The sequence below is a fragment of the Rattus rattus genome, chromosome 3, assembly GCF_011064425.1.
Source record: "Rattus rattus isolate New Zealand chromosome 3, Rrattus_CSIRO_v1, whole genome shotgun sequence".
NCBI lineage: Eukaryota > Metazoa > Chordata > Mammalia > Rodentia > Muridae > Rattus > Rattus rattus.
In genome coordinates, this window is record NC_046156.1 from 64,614,725 (window position 1) to 64,640,069 (window position 25,345).

Genomic DNA, 25,345 nt, shown 5'->3' on the forward strand with positions numbered 1-25,345 from the left:
CACGTACTTTTTCTTTGGGGGAAGATTCAACAGTGGAGCTGCAAGAGCTTGTTGGGAAGAATCTGCAAAAGAACACAGATTTAGTATATATGTTTAAAAGACAACAGTGATCATTAGTCTGAATTGCTCTCTCCCCCTCTCCCTCTTTTTACTTGAGATGGAGGTCTTGTTTTGTTGTTTAGACTGGTCTAGAACTCATGGGTGAAAAGAGTAGCTAGAAGTACAACCACCTACCAGCACAGCTGGCTTGTTTTATTTTATTAAACTTTATTTTTCTTGCCTAAATGTGATGATCCAGGCACTCCAGGGGCTGCCGAGGATGGTGAGAGTTTGACGATGTTACATTGTTTCAAAAAGAGAGAGAGAGAAAAAAAAGAGAGACTTTTTCTTTATCCATTTTTAAAGGGGTGCTGGGGATAGAACTGAGTCAGTCCTGTACCTGCAGCAGGAGGCTCCAGCTGACAAACATCCTCTCTCTTCTCTGTGGAGATACTTTTATGTGTATGAGTGTTTGCCTAGCTTCATGTCTGTACTCCACATGTATGCAGTGCTCTGAGTAATGCAACCTGAGACTCGTTAAAGACCAGCCAGTACCCTTAACTATCGAGCTATTTCTCATTAAGAATGGGAGCTGTAAACACTGAAATAGCTAGGCTGTTTAGGGAAAATTCTGATCACATGCCTGCTACTTTCAAAGGACTATGAAAGCAAAGAGGAATTTGAGTTTCTCAATCATGTACTAAACCTGTTACAGGTGACAAATATTTTTTTTTTTTTTTTTTTTTTTTTTTTTTTTTTTTTTTTTTTTTGGAGCTGGGGACCGAACCCAGGGCCTTGCGCTTGCTAGGCAAGCGCTCTACCACTTAGCTAAATCCCCAACCCCGAGTATTTTATTTTTAAATATTTTATTTACATGAGTACACTGTAGCTGTCTTCAGACACACCAGAAAAGGCACCAGATCTCATTACAGATGGTTTGAGTTATTGTCTAGGCCCAAAAATCTTTCATTTTTAAATACCCCTAATTTTCTGATCAGAAAGTTACTTATACTGCAAAAATATTTAGCCCTAATTTATAACTGCTTATTCATTCATGATTGTGCTCAAAAGACATCTTAGAAAAGGTGGGGGTTGGAGAGATGGTTCAACTGCTAAGAGCACTGGCAGCTCTTCAAGAGGATCTGGATTCAATTCTGAGCACCCACAAGGGAGCTCACAACTGTGTGTAACTCCAGTTCCAGGGGATCTGTCGTCCTCACACAAACATACATGCAGGCAAACACACCAATGCATATAAAATAAAAATAGGGCTGGAGAGATGGCTCAGAGTTTAAGAGCACTGACTGCACTTCCAGAGGTCCTGAATTCAATTCCCAACAACCACATGGTGGCTCACAACCATCTGTAATGGGATCTGATGCCCTCTTCTGGTGTGTCTGAAGACAGCTATAGTGTACTCATAAATAGAAATAAATAAATCTTAAGAAAACAACAACCGAGGGGGTTGGGGATTTAGCTCAGTGGTAGAGCGCTTGCCTAGCAAGCGCAAGGTCCTGGGTTCAGTCCCCAGCTCCGGAAAAAAAAAAAAAAAAAGAAAGAAAAAAAGAAAACAACAACCAAGCTGTGGCCATAATGATGATGCTTACAGCAACCCTTACTAGTGCTGGGAAAGGCACATGCTACTACACTTATAATTTTAAACTGTAATATTATCTCATCCACAGAAATTACAATCCTCTAGCTAAATATGTTATTGACAAAATACATTCCCCTTAATTATAAATAATAAACTCAAAATTGATATGCACAAGTCTAGAGGTTACTTGCTTTATAATTTTTTATCTCTGACAGCAGGTATGAGGGGCAGGAGGACAGCTCAGTAGTTAGAGAACTTGCCTGAATTAAGAGAAGCCTGAGTCCAACTCCTACTAGGCATATCAGTCAGCTCACAGGGGCTGTTTACTCTGGCTCCAGGTGATCTGGTGCTCTCTTCCGACCCCCATGAGCACTGCATTCACATAGACAAACCCTCCCTCCCAACAAACAACTGTTTTAAAGAAGTAAGAGGGGATGAAGAGACTCAACAATTGGGAGAACTAGCTGGTCTTTCAGGAGGATTCCCAGCACACGCAGGGTAGCTCACAACCATTTGTAAATCAAATTCCAGGGGATCTGATGTCCTTTTCTGTTCTCTGCCGCCGGGCATTAGGCATACATGTGGTTCACAGAAACATGCAGGCAACACTTTCCCCACACATAAAACAAACCAAAACCTAAAAATAATTTAGAGACAAATGTTGAATTCTCTCATCTAACATTAACAAAAGGTAGAACCAATCCATACTCCCACAGCATTGCCTGTTGTCAGGAGGGCGAGTGGCAAGCGCACCTTTGTAGGAGATGATGCCGTCGCAGATCTCTTTGAAGATCTGGGCCAGGCGTGCTGCCCGAGCCACTTCCAGGTTCTCCTCTGCAGCTGCCAAGCGTCTTGTGCGAACAGATCTCGCTGTCTGCAGGGCAGAGAACTGGGTCATGAAGACATCTGCAAAATGGTGAAAAACAATTTTAGGAGATTAATTTGATATATCCTTTTCTTTTCCAGTTGACTCCTACAAATTTTTTTTTTCCTGGAGGATATTAAGTAGAATTAGAGAAGAACCAGAAAACACTAGAGTTTCTGTAGTGGTAAATGCTCCACTGTGCAGTAGCTGCAGGTATGCAGTTTAAAATGAGCCTGACCCACCCTGCCCTCCTTATATAATACACTTTTTTGGTTTTTGTTTTTTCTTTAAAAGTCACTCAGCAATTAAACAGGTGTGTAGTGCTCTTAAGGACTTGAGTTTTATCACCAGCTCCCATATCAGGTGCCTCAGAACTTCCTCTAACTCCAGCTTCATGGTATATGATTAGACTCACACTTCCACACTTAAATGTAAACTAAACATCTTTACATAAATTCATGAGTGAGTCTAGGCTGCAGGAAACACTCTTGCTCATGTTTTTGCAGTGCTGCTAAATGCATATGAGCAGGGCGATGGCCCACAGGAGTGAGTATGTGAGTGTGAGTGTGTGTGTGTGAGTGTGTGTGTGTGTGTGTGTGTGTGTGTGTGTGTGAGAGTGTGTGTTCATTTAAGAACAGGCAGTGTGCGTTGCACTATATTGCTTTGGTTGTGTTACACAGAAGTGCTTATTCCTGTTCAGCTTTCTGAACACTGGGACTACAAGAATGTGCCGTCACATGAGGCCTTCATGTTCATCTACTCGGTGTGGAAGCAATCACAGGGACGGGTTAGCAATGTGGAACTCCTTTAGTTGGGCACACATGGTCACATGGTCTTCTAACAACTGATATTATTCTTGCACACCCCTCTCTGAACAAATTACCTAGCAACTTGTAAGATAGGATCCTTACCAACATGGAGCTGCATAAACACCCACTCTTTGAACAATGGAATACGTTTGTCCTTCCACTAAAAAACAACAAACTTAAGATTTTCTTAAATTATACTCCACTTATGAGTAAGTAGGCTGATCTGGCCTAAATTAGTTTTGAATGCATGCTCAGCAATATAAAATGTACCCTTTTTTTTTTTTTTTTAAAAATGTGAGTACACTGTGGCTGTCTTCAGACACCAGAAGAGGGCATCAGATCCCATTACAGATGGCTGTGAGCCACCATGTGGTTGCTGGGAATTGAACTCAGGTCCTCCCACAAAATGTATCCTTAAAGTGAACTTATTTTTGGGGAGGGGAGGATCCCCTACTTACCACATTATGCCTATACACAATGGGAGGTGTGCAGGATTAAAATGGGATGCATACAGGAAGGGGCACATGATAAAAATATGGTTCTATACTTCGATCTGTCTTGATCTATGTTAACATAGAGAATGTCCTCAAACTAGGACCCTCCCAACCAAACTCTTCTATTTCCCGGGCTCTAGGAAGGAGGCTGAGCACTTGAGAAAGCGTCACTTGGGAAGCTGGATGGCACCCTTGAGAGTAACCTCCCCTACTCTACCATTTGCTTTAAGGACCTGCCACTGTGAAAATCCATGCGAGCCTCTAATCCTTTGAGTAAGAAGGCAAGAGTAGGGCAGTGCACCATGTGTGTATTCAGTGAAATGACTGTAAGATCTTATCTGTTTGGTTTGTAACTTCAAAGAGATTCTAACAACCAAATTGCTGAAAGGATTTACAATTCTGGGAAAATCCAATTTTCTCTGGGCTGGTGAGATTGCTAAATGGGTAAAGATGCTTAGTGCAGAGACCAATGGCCTGAGTTTGAACCACAGGACCCACAAGGTTTGGAAAGAGAACAGACTTCCTTCCACAAGTTGTCTCTAGCCTCCACAGTCATGTTGTGCCACATCTCCAAGTGTCCCACCTTCTTTCTCTAAACAACAACAAAAATTTACCAAAAGGCTAGCAAGACAGCATACCTGTATCCTAGCATTATGGAGGCCCAGGAGGAGGAATGAGTGTTCTAGGTCATCCTGAGCTATACAGCAAGCTCAAGAACAAGTTGACCTCTCAGTAAGTCCAAAACAAGAAACAAAGTACTCTCTAAACAAGTTTCTTATTTATTTGCGACAAGGGCTCACTCTGTGGTCCAGGGTGGCATTAAATTGATGGGGATATGCCTGCCTGGTTCTCTCACTGCTCTGTAACAGTTTCATTAATCTGGGCACTTTTGAGAGAGGTAAGTGTTTTGCTTTGAGTTCAAGGTTTGACTGGTCTACAGACCGAATTCCCAGGATAGCTGGGGCTAAACAGACAATTCCTGTCTCAAAAAAACAAAACAAGGGGTTGGGGATTTAGCTCAGTGGTAGAGCACTTGCCTAGCAAGTGCAAGGCCCTGGGTTCGGTCCCCAGCTCTGAAAAAAAGAAAAGAAAAAAAAAAAAAAAAAAAAGGAAACAAAACAAAACAAAACAAAACAAGACAACAGCCTGGTCTATACGGTGAGTACCAGAGTTACACAGTGAGATCCAGCCTCGAACGAACACACACACACACACACACACACACACACACACACACACACACACACACACACACCCACTCCCTCTCCGTCTCTCTTCTATTTTGGATACCAGCTCAAATAATGAAAGCTGTTTCTAATAGTCACTTAAAAAGGAAACCAAATGCTTCTGTATATATAGTACTTATTTGAATATGGGAAAAAAAGTATTTGAATTTTTTTTTTTTTTCGGACCTGGGGACCGAACCCAGGGCCTTGCGCTTGCTAGGTAAGTGCTCTACCACTGAGCTAAATCCCCAACCCCAAGTATATGAATTTATAGTAATGTTTTTTATTTCTCCTCATAATGCATTTTTTTTTTTTTTCGGAGCTGGGGACCGAACCCAGGGCCTTGTGCTTGCTAGACAAGCACTCTACCACTGAGCTAAATCCCCAACCCCTCATAATGCATTTGGCATCATTGTTCTGGTCCACACAAATAAAAGGAGTCTTAGAATAAAGTGTTTAGTCCTCTAGTCTTCACACAGTGTGTGGCATACATGCCTTGACTCTCGCGCCCACACACACATTAGAAAAAAAAACCTGGGAGCTACAACAGGATATCATCATGTAGTCTTTCCAACCAGGCAATGGTGGTGAAAGAGTTTATTCCCAGAATTTGTGAAGCAGAGGTAGGTAGCTGGTCTATGTGTGTTCGAGGCCAGTTTGGTCTACAGAGTTCCCAGGTTAGCCAGGGCTACACAGTGAAACCCTGTCTCATAAGACAAAACAACAAATAGTAAGCCTCCCATGCCTTACCAGACTTAATGTTCCCATCGTCTCTACAGATGCCATTCCATCGGGTGTACAGGGACGTGGAGTGGATGTCACGGGTGTGCTTTACTTCCTCCTGCTTCTGATGGATCTTCTCCCAGTTTCGGACCAAGAACACATGATGCTTTAACACAAAGTTCCTGAAAGAAAAGAGAACGGTGTTTCTTACTAAGCCTTAAGACTCTATTATGTGTCTACATGCCATAAACTGCTGTTAAGAGATGTCGGTAGGCAAGGACAACAGTAACTAGGGTAGGTAGTGGCAGATCTGAGTACCAACAGCTCATATGGTCATCCCAGCAGTCAGGAAGCTGACAAAGAAGGTTCAGACGTGGAAGCCTGCCTGGGCTACAGCGTGTGGCAATAATAGCAGAGATTTACGGAGTGTTTGTTTGTACAAATCTTGTTCTGTTTAGGGCCCTGAATTCACCGTTACAGTTACAGTCTAGGCCGGATTCAAATCTTGTAACCTTTCATTTTTTGGCTCCCAAGTTCTGAGAATATACAAGTATACCAGAACATCCAGGTATTTGTACAAATTGTGTGGTTTTGTTTTTAAAAATATTCATTTACTCATAAATTTATTTATTTATTTTTTTCTTTTCTTTTTTTCGGAGCTGGGGACCGAACCCAAGGCTTTGCGCTTGCTAGGCAAGCGCTCTACCACTCAGCTAAATCCCCAACCCCATAAATTTATTTTGAGACCGGGTCTCACTATACCTCTGACTGAGCTTGATACTTTCTATGTACCAAGGCTAGTCTGGAACTCACAGGTATCTGCTGGTCTCTGCCTCCAAAGTACCAGGATCTGTTATTTATTTCTTTGAATGTTTTTGCCTGCATGTACATATGTGTAATGTATAAATGCAGTGCTCATGGAGGTCAGAAGAGGGTACCAGAACTTCTGGAACTAGGTAAAGACAGTTGTAAGTTATTGCATGACACTCTAACCATTGTGCTATCTCTGTTGCCTCTTCAGTGTTCATTGGTTTTTAATGAAGTGTGTATACATATGTCATAGTGTGTTGTTGCTGAAAAAGGCCAGAGTTATTGGGTGCCCCAAAACAAACTGGGTCCTGTAAAACAGTAGTACTTACTTTTAATTTCTGACACAGCTTTTCTGCTCATTTTAGATTTTATTCTTATATTTTAAAAAAAGATTTATTTTTATGCATACCTGTGCAAGTGCCAAGGAGATTAGAAGAGGGCAATGAATACCCCAGAGCTAAGGTTATAGTTAGCTGTGAATCTCATGGCTATCAGTTGCCCAACATGGGTGCTAAGAACTAAACTCCGGCCCTCTGGAAAAGCAACAAGTGTTCTAAAACTACCAGTCATGGCTCCTGCCCTTTTAGCTCCACTTAAATAAAAATGATGATGATGATGATGATGGTGGTGGTGGTGGTGGTGATGATGATGATGTGCATGCTTGCGTGATATGTGTGTAGGTAGCATAAGGGCCACAGCAAGCATTTTTTTAAAAATTTTTTTTAGATCTATTTATTTATTTATTACATACAGTGTTCTGCATATATATGACAGACAAGGGCATCAGATCTTATGAGCTATGAGCCACCATGTGGTTGCTGGGAATTGAACTCAGGACCTCTAGAAGAGCAGTCAGTGCTCTTAACCGCTGAGCCATCTCTCCAGCCCCACAGCAAGCATTTGGAGGTCAGAGGATAGCTTTGTGGAATCAGTCCTCTCCCTAGGCTTTTATATATGGGTTCTGGGGAATCTAACTTAGGTCACCAGGCAAGTGCCTTTTTCTGCTGAGTCACTTCCACAGCCCTGACCTTTGAGTTTTTATACTCCTGCCTATACCTCCCAAGTTCTGAGATTACAGGCTCGTGTCCCTAGGCATAGTTATTACATAGAACAACAACAAAAACCCCCCTCTTATTTATGGTCATCATTGTCATCATCATCGTCATGTTTGGGTTTGGGTGAGGAGGGTTAGGGTGCAATGGCACACAAATGAGACTTCGTTCTCTTCTTATATGATATGAGCCCCAAAGATCAAAACTAGGTCATCAGAAAGTATTCTAACCATCCAGCCATCTGACTGGCTTTCTTGTTTCCTTTTGATGGAGACAGATCTTATCAGAATAAACAAGTGCTCTTAACTGCTGAGCAATCTTCTCTCTATCCTCAAGCTCAGTTTGTTAGTTTTTCTTTCTTTCTTTTTGGGAGACAGAGTCAAAATTCAGACTGGCCTTCAACTCATAGAGATCTGTCTGCCTCTGCCTCTTGGCATTAAAGGTGAATAGCCAAGTATGACTCAAGCCTACCTTTTGTTTGATTAATTTTTAAAATTGTATTTATGTATGTACATGTGTGAGAGTGTATGTTATGTATGTACAGAAACTGTGGTGACCAGAAAAGGCTGTCAGGTTCTGTGGAGCTGTAGTTATAAACAATTACAACTCCAAAATTACAAACTACAGACAGAAAAATGCTCTTCACTTTTTAATTTTTTATTCTACTTATATGTATGAGGTTCTTGTGGGTTTTTTGTTTGTTTTTAGCCTGTGCAGCACATGCATGCCTGGTGCAGGAGAGGGTGTCAGATGGCTTGAGCGGCCAGGTGGATGCTGAGAATCGAACCTGGATCTTCTCAAAGTCTAAGTTCTAGGAACTCACACACAGCTGCGTGTGGTGGTGTGCACTTTTAATCCCAGCACTTACAGGCGGAGGCAAGGGAATCTCTGAGTTTGAGGCCAGCTTGATCTACAAAGTGAGTTGTCAGGAATACACAGTGAGACCTTGTATAAAATCAAAAACAAACGTGCACTTTTACCTACAGTTGGATTAAGACTTCATGTAGACAGCAGTCCAATTTCATCAAGTTCAGGAATATTTAAGTTGACAAGCAAATCACACAATTTTATTTTTTTTTTGGTTCTTTTTTTTTTTTTTTTTTTTTCGAGCTGGGGACCGAACCCAGGGCCTTGCGCTTCCTAGGCAAGCGCTCTACCACTGAGCTAAATCCCCAACCCCAAATCACACAATTTAAAAAGAAGTCAGTAATGAAAAACATTTTACCTCTCTCTATTGGACATTGGCTTCATCTGTAACTGTGGAGTCAATCTTGTTGGGGTGTTGATGTTTTCACTGGGCTCTTCAGAGGGATGGCCTCTCTAAAAATTCATGTGGGTGAAAGCACAGGGAGAAAAAGAAGAATCCATCAGACATCGCCTCTGAAATTATAAAGCTGGGGTTAAGACAAAAGCCTTGCTCCACTAAGTAAGTGCCTGCAGGGGACTGAGGGCAGCCTTTAGGGAAGCCATGAGGTCATGGTTTACCCTTTTCTTCAGCTTGTGCTTGGACTTCCGCTTTTCTTTCGACCGTGCAGACTTTCTATGTGTGCTTGCAGGCTGGCTGCCTTTATGGCTAGGGAGTCCATTCATTCGTTGACTTTTGCCTCCAATGATTCCTCGACACTTCTCAAAACCACATTTACAAAGTTGCTGTAAAGAAAGAGAATTTTTTTTTAACCTTGTACATTTCTCTCTTTTTTTCTTCCATTTTTAGTAAATTGGGTATTTTTTATTTACATTTCAAATGTTATTCCTTTCCCGGTTTCCAGGCCAACATCCCCCAGCCCCTCCCCTTCCCTTCTACATGAGTGTTCCCCTCCCTACCTCCCCCATTACCGCCCTCCCACCAACAATACTGTACACTGGGGGTCCAACCTTGGCAGGACCAAGGGCTTCCCCTTCCACTGGTGCCCTTACTAGGATATTCATTGCTACCTATGCAGCTGGAGCCCAGGGTCAGTCCATCTATAGTCTTTGGGTAGTGGCTTAGTCCCTGGGAGCTCTGGTTGGTTGGCATTGTTGTTCGTATGGGGTCTCAAGCCTTCAGCTCTTTCAGTCCTTTCTCTGATCCTTCAACGGGGGTCCCGTTCTCAGTTCATGTACATTTCTCATTACAAGTTCAAAGAGGGTGTCTGAGCAATTGGATCTCCAAAGTTAAGAATGAATTAAGAAATTTAACTGTAAGCATGCAAGTCAACTGAAGTCTATTCTAGTGGCTTACGTCTATAATCTAAGCACTTGGTAGATGAAGGCAGGAAGTTCTGGAGTTCACCCTACAACAGAGGATATCAGAGGGAAGCCTGCCTCAAATAAACCAAACTGAAGGAAGGGGAGGCTCAGAGGACAGGGAGGAGGGACTGATTCTAACAGGGAAGTGATGGCGCACACCTATGGCCTCAGCACTCTAGAGGCAAATCAGGGTACCTAAGGTTTCTGTTTCAAACCAATCAGCCAACCAATCAAACCAATCAAAACTGATCAAAATAAAGCCAGCCTGGTCTATATATAGCAAGTTCTAGGCTTGCCAGGGCTATATAGCAAGACCCTATCTTGAAAACTGAAACCAAAAAAAGGAAAGACTAAACCTAACTGATGAAGTGACACAAAAGGCCTTGACTGAGGAACACAGCAGGGTGCGGTGGTTTTCAGTTTCAGACAACGTATATCAAAGATCCAAAAGCAGTCCTTCCTAGTGCTGACTGGCTCTCAATGGCTCCCTCTTGAATTTAAATCCCTACCTGTTTTTCTACATTGAAGGAATGAAAGTTGTAATCGTAGGTGAGCTCGGTCCCAGCGGGTACATCCTTAAGTGCATACAATCCAATGCGGTACACTCCATTAACAGACCTATTTAGAAAATTAAGAACAGAAAGAAAAGTTGGGATTTCTCATCACAAGGTAACATGCGTCTTATCATAGTGGGGTAGGTAAACACCCCACCATCAAACTCCAGCCTTGGTTTTTCCTTTTATTTCCTTTCCTTTTAAAGAGAATCAACTGCCACCCAGCCTTTAATTCTAGCACTCAGGAACAGAAGGCAGACAGGACTTTGTGACTTAAGAGACCAACTTGGTCAACATAGTGAGTTCCAGATCAGCCAGGGTCATGTACAGAATCCCTGCCCCGTCCCTCTCACTCTGTAGCCCTGGCTGGCCTCAAACAGAGAGACCTGTCAGTTTGTCTTGAGCCGCCCAGCTGAATACTGTTATTATTTGGCATGGTCTCATGTAGCAGCTTATGTTGACCTCAAACTCAAGAGATAGCCAAGGATGACCTTGAATTTTTTTTTCCCCTTTTTTCTTTTTTTCGGAGCTGGGGACCGAACCCAGGGCCTTGCGCTTCTAGCAAGCGCTCTACAACTGAGCTAAATCCCCAACCCCGACCTTGAACTTTTGATCCTCCTGCCTCCAACTCCTGGGTATTAGGATGACTGGTCCATGTTACCACACAGGATTTATTTGGTATTGGTGACTGAACACGGCCAGGCTTCTGTACATATTAGTCAACCACTCTTACTCGTTGAGCTATAGAGCTCTACCCCTTGTCCTTTTACAAAGCTTCAAATTCATGTGGAAGCATCCTCCTGCTTCAGCCTGCCTAGTGGTGAGATTATAAACAGGCATCACTAGGTTTGGCTTTTCAGAGAGCATCCTCCTTCTGCATAAAACCTCCACTCCTATCCCCACAGGACCTGGTTTGTAGCTCTGGTTTCCTTGAATTCTTCAGGTAGGCTAGACTGGCCTTACCCACAGATACCTTGCCTTTGTCTCTTGAGTGCTGGATAGAAGATAAACGCCACCATGGACACTGGGAGCTCAGGCCAAAGACTACCCAGTGACTATACCATCTCAATCAACAACAACTAAAACACAGCAGGAAGCAAAACAACCCTCAACAAAATGCTGCCCAACACCAAAGAGTGGTGGCGCCTGTTTATAACTGCATCATTCTGTAGCGAAGGATGATGGGAGTACAGGACCAACCTTGTACACCGAAAGTTTGGGGTCAGTTTGGGCTAAACAAGACCCTGCCTAAAAAAACAAAAGAGAACTGCCTAGTACAGTTGAGGCTCTAGGTTCAAATCCTTAGGAAACAAAACAAATCCACACTATAAAAAACTAAAACAGGGGTTGGGGATTTAGCTCAGTGGTAGAGCGCTTGCCTAGCAAGCACAAGGACCTGGGTTCGGTCCCCAGCTCCGACAAAAAAACAAAAAACTAAAACGGGCTGGAGAGATGGTGGCTTAGTGGTTAGAGCTCTGACTGCTCTTCCTGAGGTCCTGAGTTCAATTCCCAGCAACAACATGTAATGGGATCTGATGCCCTCTTCTGCTGTGTCTGAAGACAGCAACCATGTTCCTATATACATTAAATAAATAAATAAATAAATCTTAAAAGGGGGGGCAGCTGGAGGGATGGCTCAGCGGTTAAGAGCACTGATTGCTCTTCCAGAGGTCCTGAGTTCAATTCCCAGCAACCACATGGTGGCTCACAACCATCTGTAATGGAATCCGATGCCCTCTTCTAGTGTGTCTGGAGACAGTGATGGTGTACTTATATATAATAAATTAATTAAAAAAAAAAACTAAAACAAAAAAACCTCAATCTATACCATGCTGAGTTCTTACTGTTACCTATGTAATCTTAGATAGCTCCAAAATCAGGACCTGTGCCACAACAATCAACATTTTTCTCATTTCACTGTGTATTAGTTTTGCCTATTTTGCACTTCAAATAAAGTTTTACCTACATGTCTGTGCACCATGTGCATGCCTGGCATCTGTGGAGGTCAGAAGTGTCACGGATCCCCTAGAACTGGAGTTACAGATGGTTGTGAGCTGTCATATGGGTGCTGGGAATTGAACCTAGGTCCTCTGCAAGAGCAGCAAGTGCTCTAAACCACACTGCCATCTTTCCAGTCCTTAAAGAAAATTTGAAGTGTATGTATACAGCTCTGTGGAGAGGGTGGACGCACCAACAGAAGTTAGAACAGGACAAAACATTTACTGTAGCTGGTCTTACAGCTTGTTCTAAGTTGCCCTACATGGGTGCTAGGAACTGAACTGAGTTCCCTTTAAGAGCAGCAAGTACTCTTAGAGGTTAAGCCATCTCCCCAGCCCTTGCCAACAGTTTTTTGTTGTTGTTATGTTTTGTTTATTTTTGAGATAAAGTCTCACTTTTTAGCTCCCAGGCTGGCCTGTGATTTGCTATCCTCCTACCTTTTTTCCTAAGTGCTCAGAGTTAAAATGTGTGTCACCACACCTATCTTTTAAACATTTTATTGATCTCTCTGTATAAACATACACACATATGTCTATGTGTGGCATGCAAACGTCACAGCCAACATTTGACGATGGTCAGAGGATAGCTTGTGGGAATTAATTTTTTCATTTACCAGGTGGGCCTCATGAATTGAACCTGGGTTTGGCAACAGATACCTTTATCCACTGAGCCATGGTGCCTGTATCCTGGTCACACTATGTACACTTTTATACCTAGTGCTTTTCACTCAGTGTCACCCTGAATTGTATACATTGGTTTGTACCTTTACATATTGTACAGTTTTCTATTCAGGAAAAGAATATAGTATATACTTTCATACCTACTGTGCTGCTGATTATAGGTATAACTATAGGTGTAAACCCCTCAGGGAAGATGCAATGCTACCTGCCTGAAGCACCCTGGAGTCTAAAGTGAAAAGCATTTGATTTTCAGGTAACTCTAAGATATATAGCGAGTTTTTGTTGCAAAAAAGAAAACCCACATCAGAACTTCATGTGTATATTTCTGCACATGGCTCCCATCCCATCTTAACTTACTTTCTCATTAGTTTACGTCTACAGGAGTATAGCATCGTGACTTTTGCATCCAATGACATCTGTGGGAAGCTCGCTTCCAAATTTGGCATTAAATATGTTATCATCTTAATGGTTCTAAATTACCTTTTGCCAGATAATCCGCGTTTGTTTGGTTTGCCAAAGTTTGGAGCCACTGTGACTTTGAGGCTAGTCAGGTCTACATCCTAAGTTCCAGTACTGCAGGGCCATGTCAAGTGCTCATTATGGATTTAAGTCCTTGCTTATAGCCATCAAATGGCCTTGCACCTCAGCTTTCAAGTTACATTTGCCTTTTGGAAGTCTTGTTCTCAACAGTCTCCACAGATGTTAGGACTGGTGAGATAGCTATATATGTCTTGAATATATATAATAAAACTTGGGGGACACCCCCCGCCCCCGTGTGTGTTTTATTTGTTTTTAAGACAGGGTTTCTCTGTGCAGCCTGGTTTGGAACTCAGAAATCCACACCCTCTGCCTCCCACGTGCTGGGATTAAAGGTGTGTGCCACCACCACCAGATACGCGGCAGTAATCTTTACCAGGAGTAGAATGGGGCTGCTGGGTTTTAAGAGAAGTAATGATGCCTTTACAGAAGTTTTACCAGTCAGCACTTCACTGGCAGTTAGACGGCATTCATATTGCTCTACACTCTGTTTTTGGAGACAGGTTCTCACTATGCATGTATGAAGGTGGCCGAGAACTCAAGAGACCTGCCTGCTCCTGCCTCCTGAGCACTGGGGTTAATGTGCCATTGCTCCTGGCTGGCTTTACACTATTTCATGAACACTCAGTCCTTAACTCTGGACACTTTGGAGGGCAGATACAGGTCTTAAAACTTGAAATCAAATCTGTATCCACATTTAGTTTTCGTCTGATTAGGGTTTCACACAGTCGAACTGTCCTTGAACTTCAAACTCCTGACCTGTCTATCCCCATCTCTTGAGAATTAGGATGACAGGTTATGTTTACCATCTCAGCCTATCTTTCCTTTCCACAGTATTTATTCTTTCATTTGTTTAAAAGAACGGGGAAACTAGAGAGATGGCTCAGTGATGAGGAATACTTCGTACTAACCCAGGGCATCCAAGATCAGGTCCCAGCATGAAAATCGGGCGGCTTAACTTCAAAGAATTTGACGCTCTTCTGAACTCTGTGAGTGTATACATATTTCAACACACATACAAGTAATACCTTTTCTTTTTCTTTCCTTCCTTATTTTTATTTTTTTAAAGAAAAGGCATAGTCTTCTTGATAGCATCTGGGTAAATGTACTTTCTCAGATAAACGTACAAATACATACCCTCCTTCAAGTATGCATTACCTTATTTATTTACTGTAGTTTTGTGTGTGTCTGTGTGCAGATGCACATGTGCCATAAACATGCATACCTCAGGGGTCAGCTAGTGGGAGCCACTTCTCTCCTTCCAACATGTGGGCATCAGGAATCAAACTCACATTTTCAGGTTTAGCAACAAGCACCTTTACCTGCTGGGGCATCTTGCTGGCCCATTTCCTTTATTTAGGCTTATGATTTCTTTTTGTGTGTATGTATATGTACAAACACATGAAGTCCAAAGCACGACATCCTCAGTCTTTCCTCAACTGTTTGCCACTTCACTCTTTGAATGGCTTTTCATTGATCTTGAAACTTACCAAGTGGCTAAACTGCCTAACCGGTGAGCCACAGATATCTGTTTCTACTTCCTGCACAGGGATGTGCATAGGTGTGTACCATGGTGCCCAGCTTTCACATGGGGGGTAGGAATTAAACCCAGGTTCTGACTGTAAGCCCTTTACAGACACCTGTCTGCTGAGTTAGCCACTGCCTACCCCCACTCCCCTATAGTAACCTGGTTAATTTGGTATCTGGAACTTGCACGTCTTGCTCAGGCTCGTAAGCACTGAGATTACAGGTGTATACTAGCAGCACATATCTTGCAATCTTCAAATTTGAACTTAATTTTTTTTTATTTTTAAGTGTATCTATGTGAATGGATGCTGTTTGTAAGGTGCCTGTGGAGGCCAGCAAAGGTATTTCCTGTAGCTGGATTTACAGACTATTATAAACTACCACGTAGGTGTTACCCTTTAAAAAAAAAAAAAGATTTATTTTTATTTTGTGTGAGTTGGTGTTTTGCTTGCATGCATGTCTGTGTGAGGTGTTGGATGCCTTGGAATTGGAGCTACAAATAGTTGTGAGTTGCTGTGGGTGCTGGTCAATGAACAGGGGTCTCTGGAAAAGATTTAGACTGAGTCCCTAAACAGTATTCTTTTGATGAACAGAACTACCCTTGTTTGCAAGGGTGTGCTGGATAGTTTTATGGTAACTAGACACAAACTAAGGTCTTTTAAGATGATGGAGCATCAATTAAGAAAATGCCTCCCTCAGATCAGGCTGTATGTAGGCAAGCATGTAGGGCATTTTTGTAATTAGTGACTAATGGGGAGGGCCCAGCCCATTGTGGGTGGTAGCCTTGGGTTCTATAAAAAAAAGCAGGCTGAGCCTTTTTCTATAGAAAAGCTTGGGGAATAGCCAGTAAGCAGCACCCTGCATGGGCTCTGCATCAGCTCCTGCTTCCAGCTTCTTGCCCTACACGTTTTCTGTCTTCACTGCTTTTGATGATGACCTGCTACACGTAACTCTGAGAGAAATAAACCCTTTCCTCCCCACACTGCTTTTGGTTATGGTGCTTCACCACAACAATCATATCCCTAATTAAGACAAGGGTTGAGATCAAACTTTGGGTCTTCTTAGAGTTATCTAAGCTAATTTTTCTTATTAGGTGATTAGAAATTAATCTATCCACCCTTGAATATTTGAGACAGTCTTACTACATAGGCCAGTCTGGCCTCAAAATCATGGTGATCCTTCTGCCTTATTATAGCCATGTGTCATCATACTAGGCTTTAGACATATTAATTTTATTAAGTTGAAAAAAATCAATTTTAAAAAGTGTGGTCAGTTCCTTTTGAGATTATCTGAACCGGTCCTACACCCAAGAAAACATCCTGTGCACTTTGCTGGAAACCTTACGGTCACATGTGGATTAGGTTAGAACAATGCTGGAAAATCATCCTCCCTGAGCAGCAGCTTTGCCATGAACCATGTGACAGTATTAGACTCTGTCTGGAATCTACGTATTCATCCTCTACTCCAAGCACTGTCTTACCCAGGAGCCTTTTATTAAGACTTAAAATCCGAGAAGACAAATCCTTCCATTTTCTTCATCCAGCTTATCTTTTTTTTTTTCCTCTGTATTTGCTCTGTATAAATTCACATGTGACATCACTTTGGACTGGGTCTCATTCAGATGATTCTGGCTTTCAATTCTCTATATATAACGATTTATTTTTATGTGCACTGGTGTTTTGACTACATGTGTATCTGTGTTAGGGTATCAGATCCCCTGGAACTGGAATTTCAGACAGTTGTGAGCCTCCATGTGGGTACTGGGAATTGACCTGGGTCCTCTGAAAGAACAGTCAGTGCTCTTAGCTGCTGAGCCAGCTCTTTAGTGCTCTTTCTTTTTTTTAAAATAAAAAAAATTTTTTTTATGTGAATGGGTGTTTTGCTACATGTCTGCATGCTGTCTGAAGGGGCCAGAAGAGGGGGTCAGATTCCTTGGGACTGGGGTTATAAGTAGCTGTGAGCCACCACATGGATGCTGGGAATCAAACTCAGGTCATTTGGAAGAGCAGCCAATGTTCTTACCACTGAGCCACTGCTCACTCTAGACCCTGGCTTTCAACTCTCCGGTCTTGTCTCTTCTTGTCAGGCTGGGATTAAAAGCATACACTACCATGTCCAGATGAGTGAAAATTGTTTTGAGAGTAATGGCCCCATGTAGCTCAGGGTGGCCTCAGGTATAAATGACTTGGAACTTTCTTTTTATTTCATGTATGTGAGTATACTGTCTCTCTCTTCAGACACACCAGAGGAGGGCATCAGATCCCATTACCGATGGTTGTGAGCCACCATGTGGTTGCTGGGAATTGAACTCAGGACCTCTGGAAGGGCAGTCACTGCTCTTAACCACTGAGCCATTTCTTCAGCCCAACAGTTTTTTAATTTACCTTTATTTTATATGCATTGGTATTTTGCCTGCATGCAGGTGTATGCGAGAATGTAAGATTTTGGAATTACAAACAGTTGTGAGCTGTCATGTGGGTGCTGGGATTTAAACCCTGGACCCTGGAAGAGCAGTCAGTGAGTAGCCTCAACTGCTGAGCACTGAGCCATCTCTCTAGCCCAGACTGGGAACTTCTAATCCCCTTGCATCCACATCCTGGGGGCTAGAACTACAGGACTGTACATCGATGTCTGTTTTGAGTTGCTGGGGATCAACCCAAGGCTTTGTGCATCCTAGGCAAGTACTATATTGATTGAACTGAATCTCAGTTCTTGATTATTTCTAGTCTACCGTGTGGGTGCGGGTCTGAGACAGTGCTTTCCTAAGAATACCATGCAAATTACTGAGCTCACAGGTCTGTTAATCCTATTTAATTTCTTTCTTTTCTCATCACAACATTTAGTTAGGCCTTTCAGGATAACAGGGAATTAAAACTTGTTGACAACAGCTATCTTTAATATTGTTATTTACTTTCAGTTTTTATTACACTTACTGAGTGTGCATGTGTGTGTTGGGGAGGGACCATGAAGAGCTCAGAGGACAACTTCGGGGAGCTGATACTCTCCATCCACAATTTAGGTCCTAGAGATTGAATGAAGGTCTTCAGGTTAGGCAGTGTGCCTTTACTCCATAAGCCGTCTCACCATGATGATAGCCCTAGATTTTAAGAATAGTGCTGCAGCTCCCCTTTTTGAGACATTGTTTCCTGTACTCAATTTGACATTGAATTATACATAGGAGGATCAAGAAGCTCAAGGTCAGATTGGCAAGATGGCTCAGTGGGTAGGGGCAATTGTTATCAAGCCTGATGATTGGAGTTCCTAAGACTGACATAGAGGAGAGAAATGATGTCTACGAAGTGGTGCCATCACACCCACAGGTGCTCTGCCATCAGTGTGCATAAATACGTATACTGAGGAACAAGTAAACACATGAGTAACAAAGACAAGCTCCTTGTCACCTTCAGGTAAATGAAAAGTTCAAGTCAGTCTGGGTTTACAGGGACTCCTATCTATCCTGTCTCAAGAACAAAGAAAGAACACCAAATTAAACAAAACAAAAAGTATGTCTAAGTGTTATTAATGAAGAGATGGGTCTCAAGTTTCTTCTGGTATATGATTTTAATTTTTACACTCAATTTCTTGGGGTATATATTTAGAGTTTCCAGTTATGTAATTTTTAAGAAAATGTATTTTTGAAAGAATTTACCCTTGTCTCTAACTTTTTCTATATGAGAGTTCAAGGCAGAGTGAGTTCCAGGATAGCCCCAGCTACAAAGAAAAGCCCTTTCTTGAAAAACCACAAAGGAGTTGAATTTATAAGATGAATCCTGACACACCTTTAATCCCAGGACTCAGGAGGTAGAGGCAGGGGACTCTCGGTAAGTTCTAGGACAGGCTGGTTTACAGCAGTCCCAGAATAGGCAGGGTTACAGAGTGAGACCTTATGTTAAACAAGCAAAAAAAGATGTCACCTCTCATACCAGGCCATCTCACTGTTATTTTCAAACACTTTATTGTGTGCAGGCATATGCATATGTTTTGCATACATAGGAAGGATGAGACCTACGACTTGGTTCTTTCTTTTTACCATGTAGGTAGACGCATGACAACACGGACCAAACATCAGGGTATTAGGTTGGTGGAAAGCATCTTTACAAGCTAAGCAGCCTTGGTTGTGTGTGTGTGTGTGTGTGTGTGTGTGTGTGTGTGTGTGTGTGTGTGTGTGTGTGTCTCACTACACAGCTCTGGGTGGGCTGGAAGTCACAAAAGATCTACTGACTCCTAAGATTAAAGGCATGCATCACCATACCTATGTGCCCTCCAGTTTCTTTCTTTTATTTTATGCGTGAAGGTTTGCGTGTATGCATGTGCACTGTTTGCATACCTGGTACTTTGAATGCTACAAGAGGAGAAGCCAGATACTGTGGAGCTGGAGTGACAGGGAGTTATGCTCTTAACTGAACCATCTCTTCAGTCATTTAAAAAAAAAAAAAAAGTCTCACTATGTAGTCCAGGCTGACCTTAGTCTCAGTATTCTCAGGTTTGAAGCTTCTCAAGAGCTAAGATTATAGATGTGTGCATGTGTGTGGGGGTATATGTCTGTGTTGTGTTGGTAAGTGTACGTTCTTTGTGGAGGCAAGAAACTGATGTTTTCTTTAGCTCTCCCAGTGCCCTAAAGCAGATTATAATGGAAACTAGATCACAATTTGTTTTGGAAGATGGGGAGGCTGGCTGTGGGAGGAGAAGGGTAAGCTGGTGTTGTAACTCACACATGCAATTCTAACATTTGGAGACAGAGGTAAGAGACATGTTTCATACCTGACAACGGCCTGAGCTGTTAACGTGGAGCTCAGGCTGCAAAGCAGGCTGCAGAGACTGTGTGCCTCAGTTTGGGGAAGGCACAGCATTATGGCCGGCCTCCTTCTCACCTGGCAGAGGCAGGGATGAGGTTCTGGGCTTGCTAGGGAAGTGCTTGACCATGATCTCCACCTCCAGTCTCCCACCTTCCAGGAAGGTCTGCTAGGTTTTGTTTTCATAGGGATGTGGGTTTTATGGATGAATATACTGGTAAAAATTAATACATACTTAAAACCTGTGTATTTTTATGTACGGGAATTACACTTTAATTTATTAAAATTCATGAAAAAAGAAGAAGCTGTGCATACTATCCTATTATTTATTCTTATTGTGAGTGCATGCATATGCGCATGCCCAGTATGTGTATGTGTATAGATGAGTGTGTAGGTCAGAGGACAACTTGTGGAGTTGGTTCACTTCTTCTACTGCGTGGGCTCTCGGAATTGAGATCACCTTGTTAGGAGAAGTGAGAGGAATCAGACCGTCTGGAACTGGAGTTACAGCAGTCATGAGCTACCCACATGGTGCTCAGGTTCTCTGCAAGAGCAGGTGGCTCCAAACCACTGAGCACCCCGCACAGGATAGGACTGCAAGGAGGTCCCCCATGTTTCTTTTTATTACTTTAAAGATTATGTGTATATATACGTGTTTCTGTGCACATATATGTATACATATATGTATGTGTATGTGAGGGGAGTTGCTAGCAGAGGCCAGAGGTCTTACATCTCCCCAGAGATGGATTTATAGGTACAAACTCAGTCCTCTGGGAAAGCAGTATGTGTTCTTTTTTTTTTTTTTTTTTTTTTTTTAAGATTTATTTATTTATGTATATGAGTACACTGTAGCTGTATTCAGACATCAGAAGAGGGCACTGGATCCCTGTTACATTACATGCTGGGAATTGAACTCAGGACCTCCAGAAGAGCAGTCAGTGCTCTTAACCGCTGAGCCATCTCTCCAGCCCAGCAATATGTGTTCTTAACTGCTAAGCATTCTCCAGCCCTTCAATCATTCTTTGATTCTTTTCTTTCCCAATCAGATTTAACCATTTAAATAAAGGAATCTCACATTTCACGTTTTTTTGACAAATCCATTAGAGAGGTAGTAAGTTTGCAGTACAACCTGGTTGAACAAAATGACACACCCATAAAGTGGTTTCTAGCACACAGTAAGCATTCAGAAAGGACCGGGGTCAGTGTCCCCATGACTGCTTTATTTTTCTGGCGAGAGTAGTAAGGATAACCCAAAGAACAGCAAAAGTTACTCTGCCCGAAGGATCTGGTATAATTATAGATCTTCGATTCCCCTTTTCATGCTTTCTTACCATTTCTGCATTTCACAATTTGGGTCACAACTGTGGTTGATGAATCTGGCCTCGTTTCCCATGCGGTAACTGTCAATCACCATTCCGCTATCCAGGTTTAAACAGTAGTGGTCACTGTGATTATGATACTGTTCAATCATCCTGTTCCTGAGGAGAGAAATAATCGAAAGCCAATTACTGATTAAATTGGAAGGCAGCTACTCTCACTATCAATGCTAATTCACTAATTAGAGATTAAAATAACAGTAAAGCTTCCATCTTTGATTCTCCATCCTCGCCTTGCAGATTCAACATTGTATTGGAATATCATTATTTACCTGAATTCTTGTTCGCTGACAACTTCCCCCAGGTATTCAATGATGAATTGGCCAGCTTTTAGGGGCTCTTTGGTTCTAATTCCCCAACCTTTTTCCTCAGCTCGAAATCGTTCCAGACACTGCACCCACTCATGTCTCTGTATCCTTTGGTTACAGCACTGCTCACCACAGGGGCACGTGTTAGGGGAACACTCAGCAAAGATCATTCTAGAAAGTAATAATTGTAATCAATTTATATATTACATATTACAATATATATTAATATTACTTTTTCATATATTCAAGTTATTTTAAAATTTAATGCAACAATTTTGCCAAGAGTAGCTAAATATCTTAAGATAAAAATAATTCTAAAGAGTTAACTTTCATAATTTTAGAGCGAGAACACAGACACATTTTACCACCATATAAAACCCACAGTCCTCTAGTTTGTCTCAAGAGCCTGGGTACCTTCAGGGTAGTATGGCTGTAGATGCTCTAGCCTTTTTGTTGCTGTTTTCTTTCTTGTCTTTTTCTTTCTTTTCTTTTTTTTGAGACAGGGTTTCTTTGTATAATCCTGGTTGTCCTTAAACTTACTCTGTAGACCAGGCTGGCCTCAAACACAGAGACTCACCTGCCCCTGCCTCCTGAGTGCCGCCATACTCAGCCCTGGATTTATGTATTTTATTGTGGATGTGAGTGTTTTGCTTGCATTAATGGATGTGTACCACGCGAGGATTTGTTCAGAAGAGGCCATTTGGATGTCTTGGAACTGGATCTATGGTTTTGTCAACAACCACATAGATGTTGGGAATTGAACGATGTTCCCCAGGAAAAGCAACAAGTACCCTCAACCACTGAAACATCTTTCCAGCCACTACTTTTGCTCTTAACTCATCCCCCCTTGTGCTGGAATTACAGGCAAGTAAAATAAAGGCAGGCAAAAAACAAAAAAACAAAAAAAACACAAAAAACCCTAAAACCTTGAACATAACAAATGTTTATATAACTTCTTGATGCTGTGTTTTTTAAAATTTCTAATGGGGCAGGGCAAGATGGCTAAGTGACATAAAATAAAGGTCCTTGCACTATAGGCTTGGTGAACAGAGTTTGATAGAAAGATGGACAGAATCAATGCCACACGGCATTTCCTGCACATCACGCACAACAATAACAATGTGTAATTTTTGGGAGTGTAGTGGACTGGGTCATACAAGATAGTGAAGACTGGCCTGAGATTCACACTATGTAGCCCAGGCTGACCATAAATTTAGATCCTCCAGTCTCTGCCTTCTTAGCTCCTACAATTATAGACCTGCATCACATGATCTTTCAACATTTCTGGATGTTTTTATTTTTTAAGACACATGCATGTGTGTATGCGTATGCACATGTGGAGGTCAGAGGCTAATATTGGGTATCTTCCTTTATTACTCTTCAATTATTTGAGACAGGATTCCTTATTGAAACCAGAGAACCAGACTGGCTAGATTTGGCTAGTCAGTAAGCTCTGGGACGCTGCCACCACCACAGTGAGAGTTACAGACACAGACATGGGCATCCATGTGGGAACTGGGATTTGAACTCAGGTTCTCATGCTTGTACAACATGTACTGTCCTAACTGAGCCATCTTTCAAATTTACAGAGTATTTTCATATATGGCATAAAATGTACTCCTCAGTGGGCTGGGGAGATGGCCCCGGGTTAAGAGCACTCGTACTCTGCAGAGGGGCGGAGTTGGTCTCTATGACCTACATCAGTGGCTCACACCACCTATAACTCAGGTTCTAGGGGACTGAAAATCTTTTCCTGGCCTTTTCAGTGTATTCACGCACACATTCATGCACACATGCACATACTCATGCACCCAGAGGGAGACAGAAACACACAAGATGTAACACTACACTAGCCACAAATATAATTGGGAAAAAGTTTTAACAGGAAAAAACTGTACAGAAACCCAAAAAACGCCTTTGTAATATACATACAGACACATAGAATATAAAATTAGAAAAAACTTCTTTTTATAATGTAATTATTAATTTACTTTTGGCTACATGGTTCCTTGGCTGAACTGGAGCTCACTATGTCAACCATGTTGGCCTAGAACTCATAAGATTCTCCTACCTGTGCCTCTTGAGTGCTGCGATAAAAGGTGTGTGCCACCACCGCTCCGGTTCATCTTTAATTATCTGTCACTTTTTTTTTTTTTTTTCGGAGCTGGGGACCGAACCCAGGGCCTTGCAAGCGCTCTACCACTGAGCTAAATCCCCAACCCCTACCTGTCACTTTTGATATTACCTTGCCACTCTTGTTTGGAGCAAATACATTTTAGGTAGTACACGCTCAGAGACAACTAAGGTCAGTTTTAAGACTGGTTTTTAACTGGAAAGAAATAATGAGCTATGAAGAATGATATTGAGAGCTTAACGGTGAAAGTTAATAACAATATTTTAAAATATTGATGTGAAATAATTATAAAAGTTCATGTAGCGGGAAGATGGTTCAGTGGTTAAGAGCACTGACAGCTCTTCCAGGGGTCCTGAGTTCAATTCCCAGCAACCACATGGTGGCTCACAACCATCTGTAATGGGATCTGATGCCCTCTTCTGGTGTGTTTGAAGGCAGGTACTGTGTACTCACATACATAAAATAAATAAATTAGAAAAAAAAGTGCTCACGTAAGAACAGGAGTGCCCCCACCCCCGCCAGTGCAGGGGAATGTCGGTGGGGGGTTGATGGTGGTGGTGAAACACCTTTATGGGGGAGGGGGAGGAGATAGGGGAATTATGGACAGGAAATTGGGAAAGGGAATAACATTTGAAATGTAAATAAAGAAAGAATATCCAATTAAAAAAACAAAAACAAAAACAAAACAGGCATGGTTATGAAGGTTTTTAATCCTAGCACCCAGAGACAAGGGGAGGTTGCTTTCTATGAGTTCAAGGACAGTTAGAGCTACAAAGTAAACCCTGTTTGAAAAAAAAAAAACAAAAAACAATAAACCATTAAAACAGAACAGCTCTAGTTAACATCTATTTATCTTATCTATGTATGAGCGGAGGCATAACAGACAGACAGACACAGAGACAGACAGAGAGACACAGACAGAGACAGACAGACAGACAGACAGACAGACAGACAGACACACACACACACACACACACACACACACACACACACACACACACACACACACACACACACACACACACACACACACACCTTTTCCCATGTGAGTTGAGTCCAGGGATAGAATCTAGGCTGACAGGCTTGGCCGCAGGCTTCTTTTACATTCTGCACCATCTCATCAGCCTCATCCCATCAGTCTTACAGGACAATTTGAAAACAAATACAATTCATGTATGTGATGACTGATCCTGCTGGCAGGGTATGGGCCTCGTATCTTCTTAATGTCAGCACTCAGGAGGCAGAGGCTGACAGATAGTGGAGTTCTAGGTTAGCCTGGCTGGGCTGCACAGTCTAAAAAAATAACAAAAAACCGTTTAATTTTTAGACACCTTAGGATTCCTGCTATTGTTGGGTGTAGTAGAACACATCTACAATCCCAGCACTTTGGAGTCAGAGGCAGGTGGATATCTGTGAACTCAAGGCCAGCATGGCCTATCGAGCATATTCTAAAACAGGCATGGTTACACAAAAAGCCTGTCTCAAAAAAACAACCAACCAACCAAGGTTCCAGCTATCCTACCACATATCGATACCAGTTTAAGAATATGAGAACATAAGACAAAGGCCCTATAGATCCAAAACTGGACTCTTT

General features: G+C 42.1%; 1 protein-coding gene across 1 annotated transcript in view; it reads right to left on the reverse strand.

Annotated features, from left to right (window-relative positions):
* The window catches only part of Ash1l (ASH1 like histone lysine methyltransferase), a 115,371-nt gene that overhangs the window by 14,430 nt on the left and 75,596 nt on the right, over nucleotides 1–25,345 (reverse strand). The window contains exons 11-18 of the mRNA XM_032898040.1: nucleotides 21,582–21,788; nucleotides 21,265–21,411; nucleotides 10,354–10,462; nucleotides 9,101–9,265; nucleotides 8,841–8,935; nucleotides 5,781–5,935; nucleotides 2,390–2,542; nucleotides 8–62 (exon numbers count right to left, since the gene is read on the reverse strand). Of these exons, the coding sequence (XP_032753931.1) occupies nucleotides 8–62; nucleotides 2,390–2,542; nucleotides 5,781–5,935; nucleotides 8,841–8,935; nucleotides 9,101–9,265; nucleotides 10,354–10,462; nucleotides 21,265–21,411; nucleotides 21,582–21,788 (1,086 nt within the window). The remainder of the gene's footprint in view (nucleotides 1–7; nucleotides 63–2,389; nucleotides 2,543–5,780; nucleotides 5,936–8,840; nucleotides 8,936–9,100; nucleotides 9,266–10,353; nucleotides 10,463–21,264; nucleotides 21,412–21,581; nucleotides 21,789–25,345) is intronic.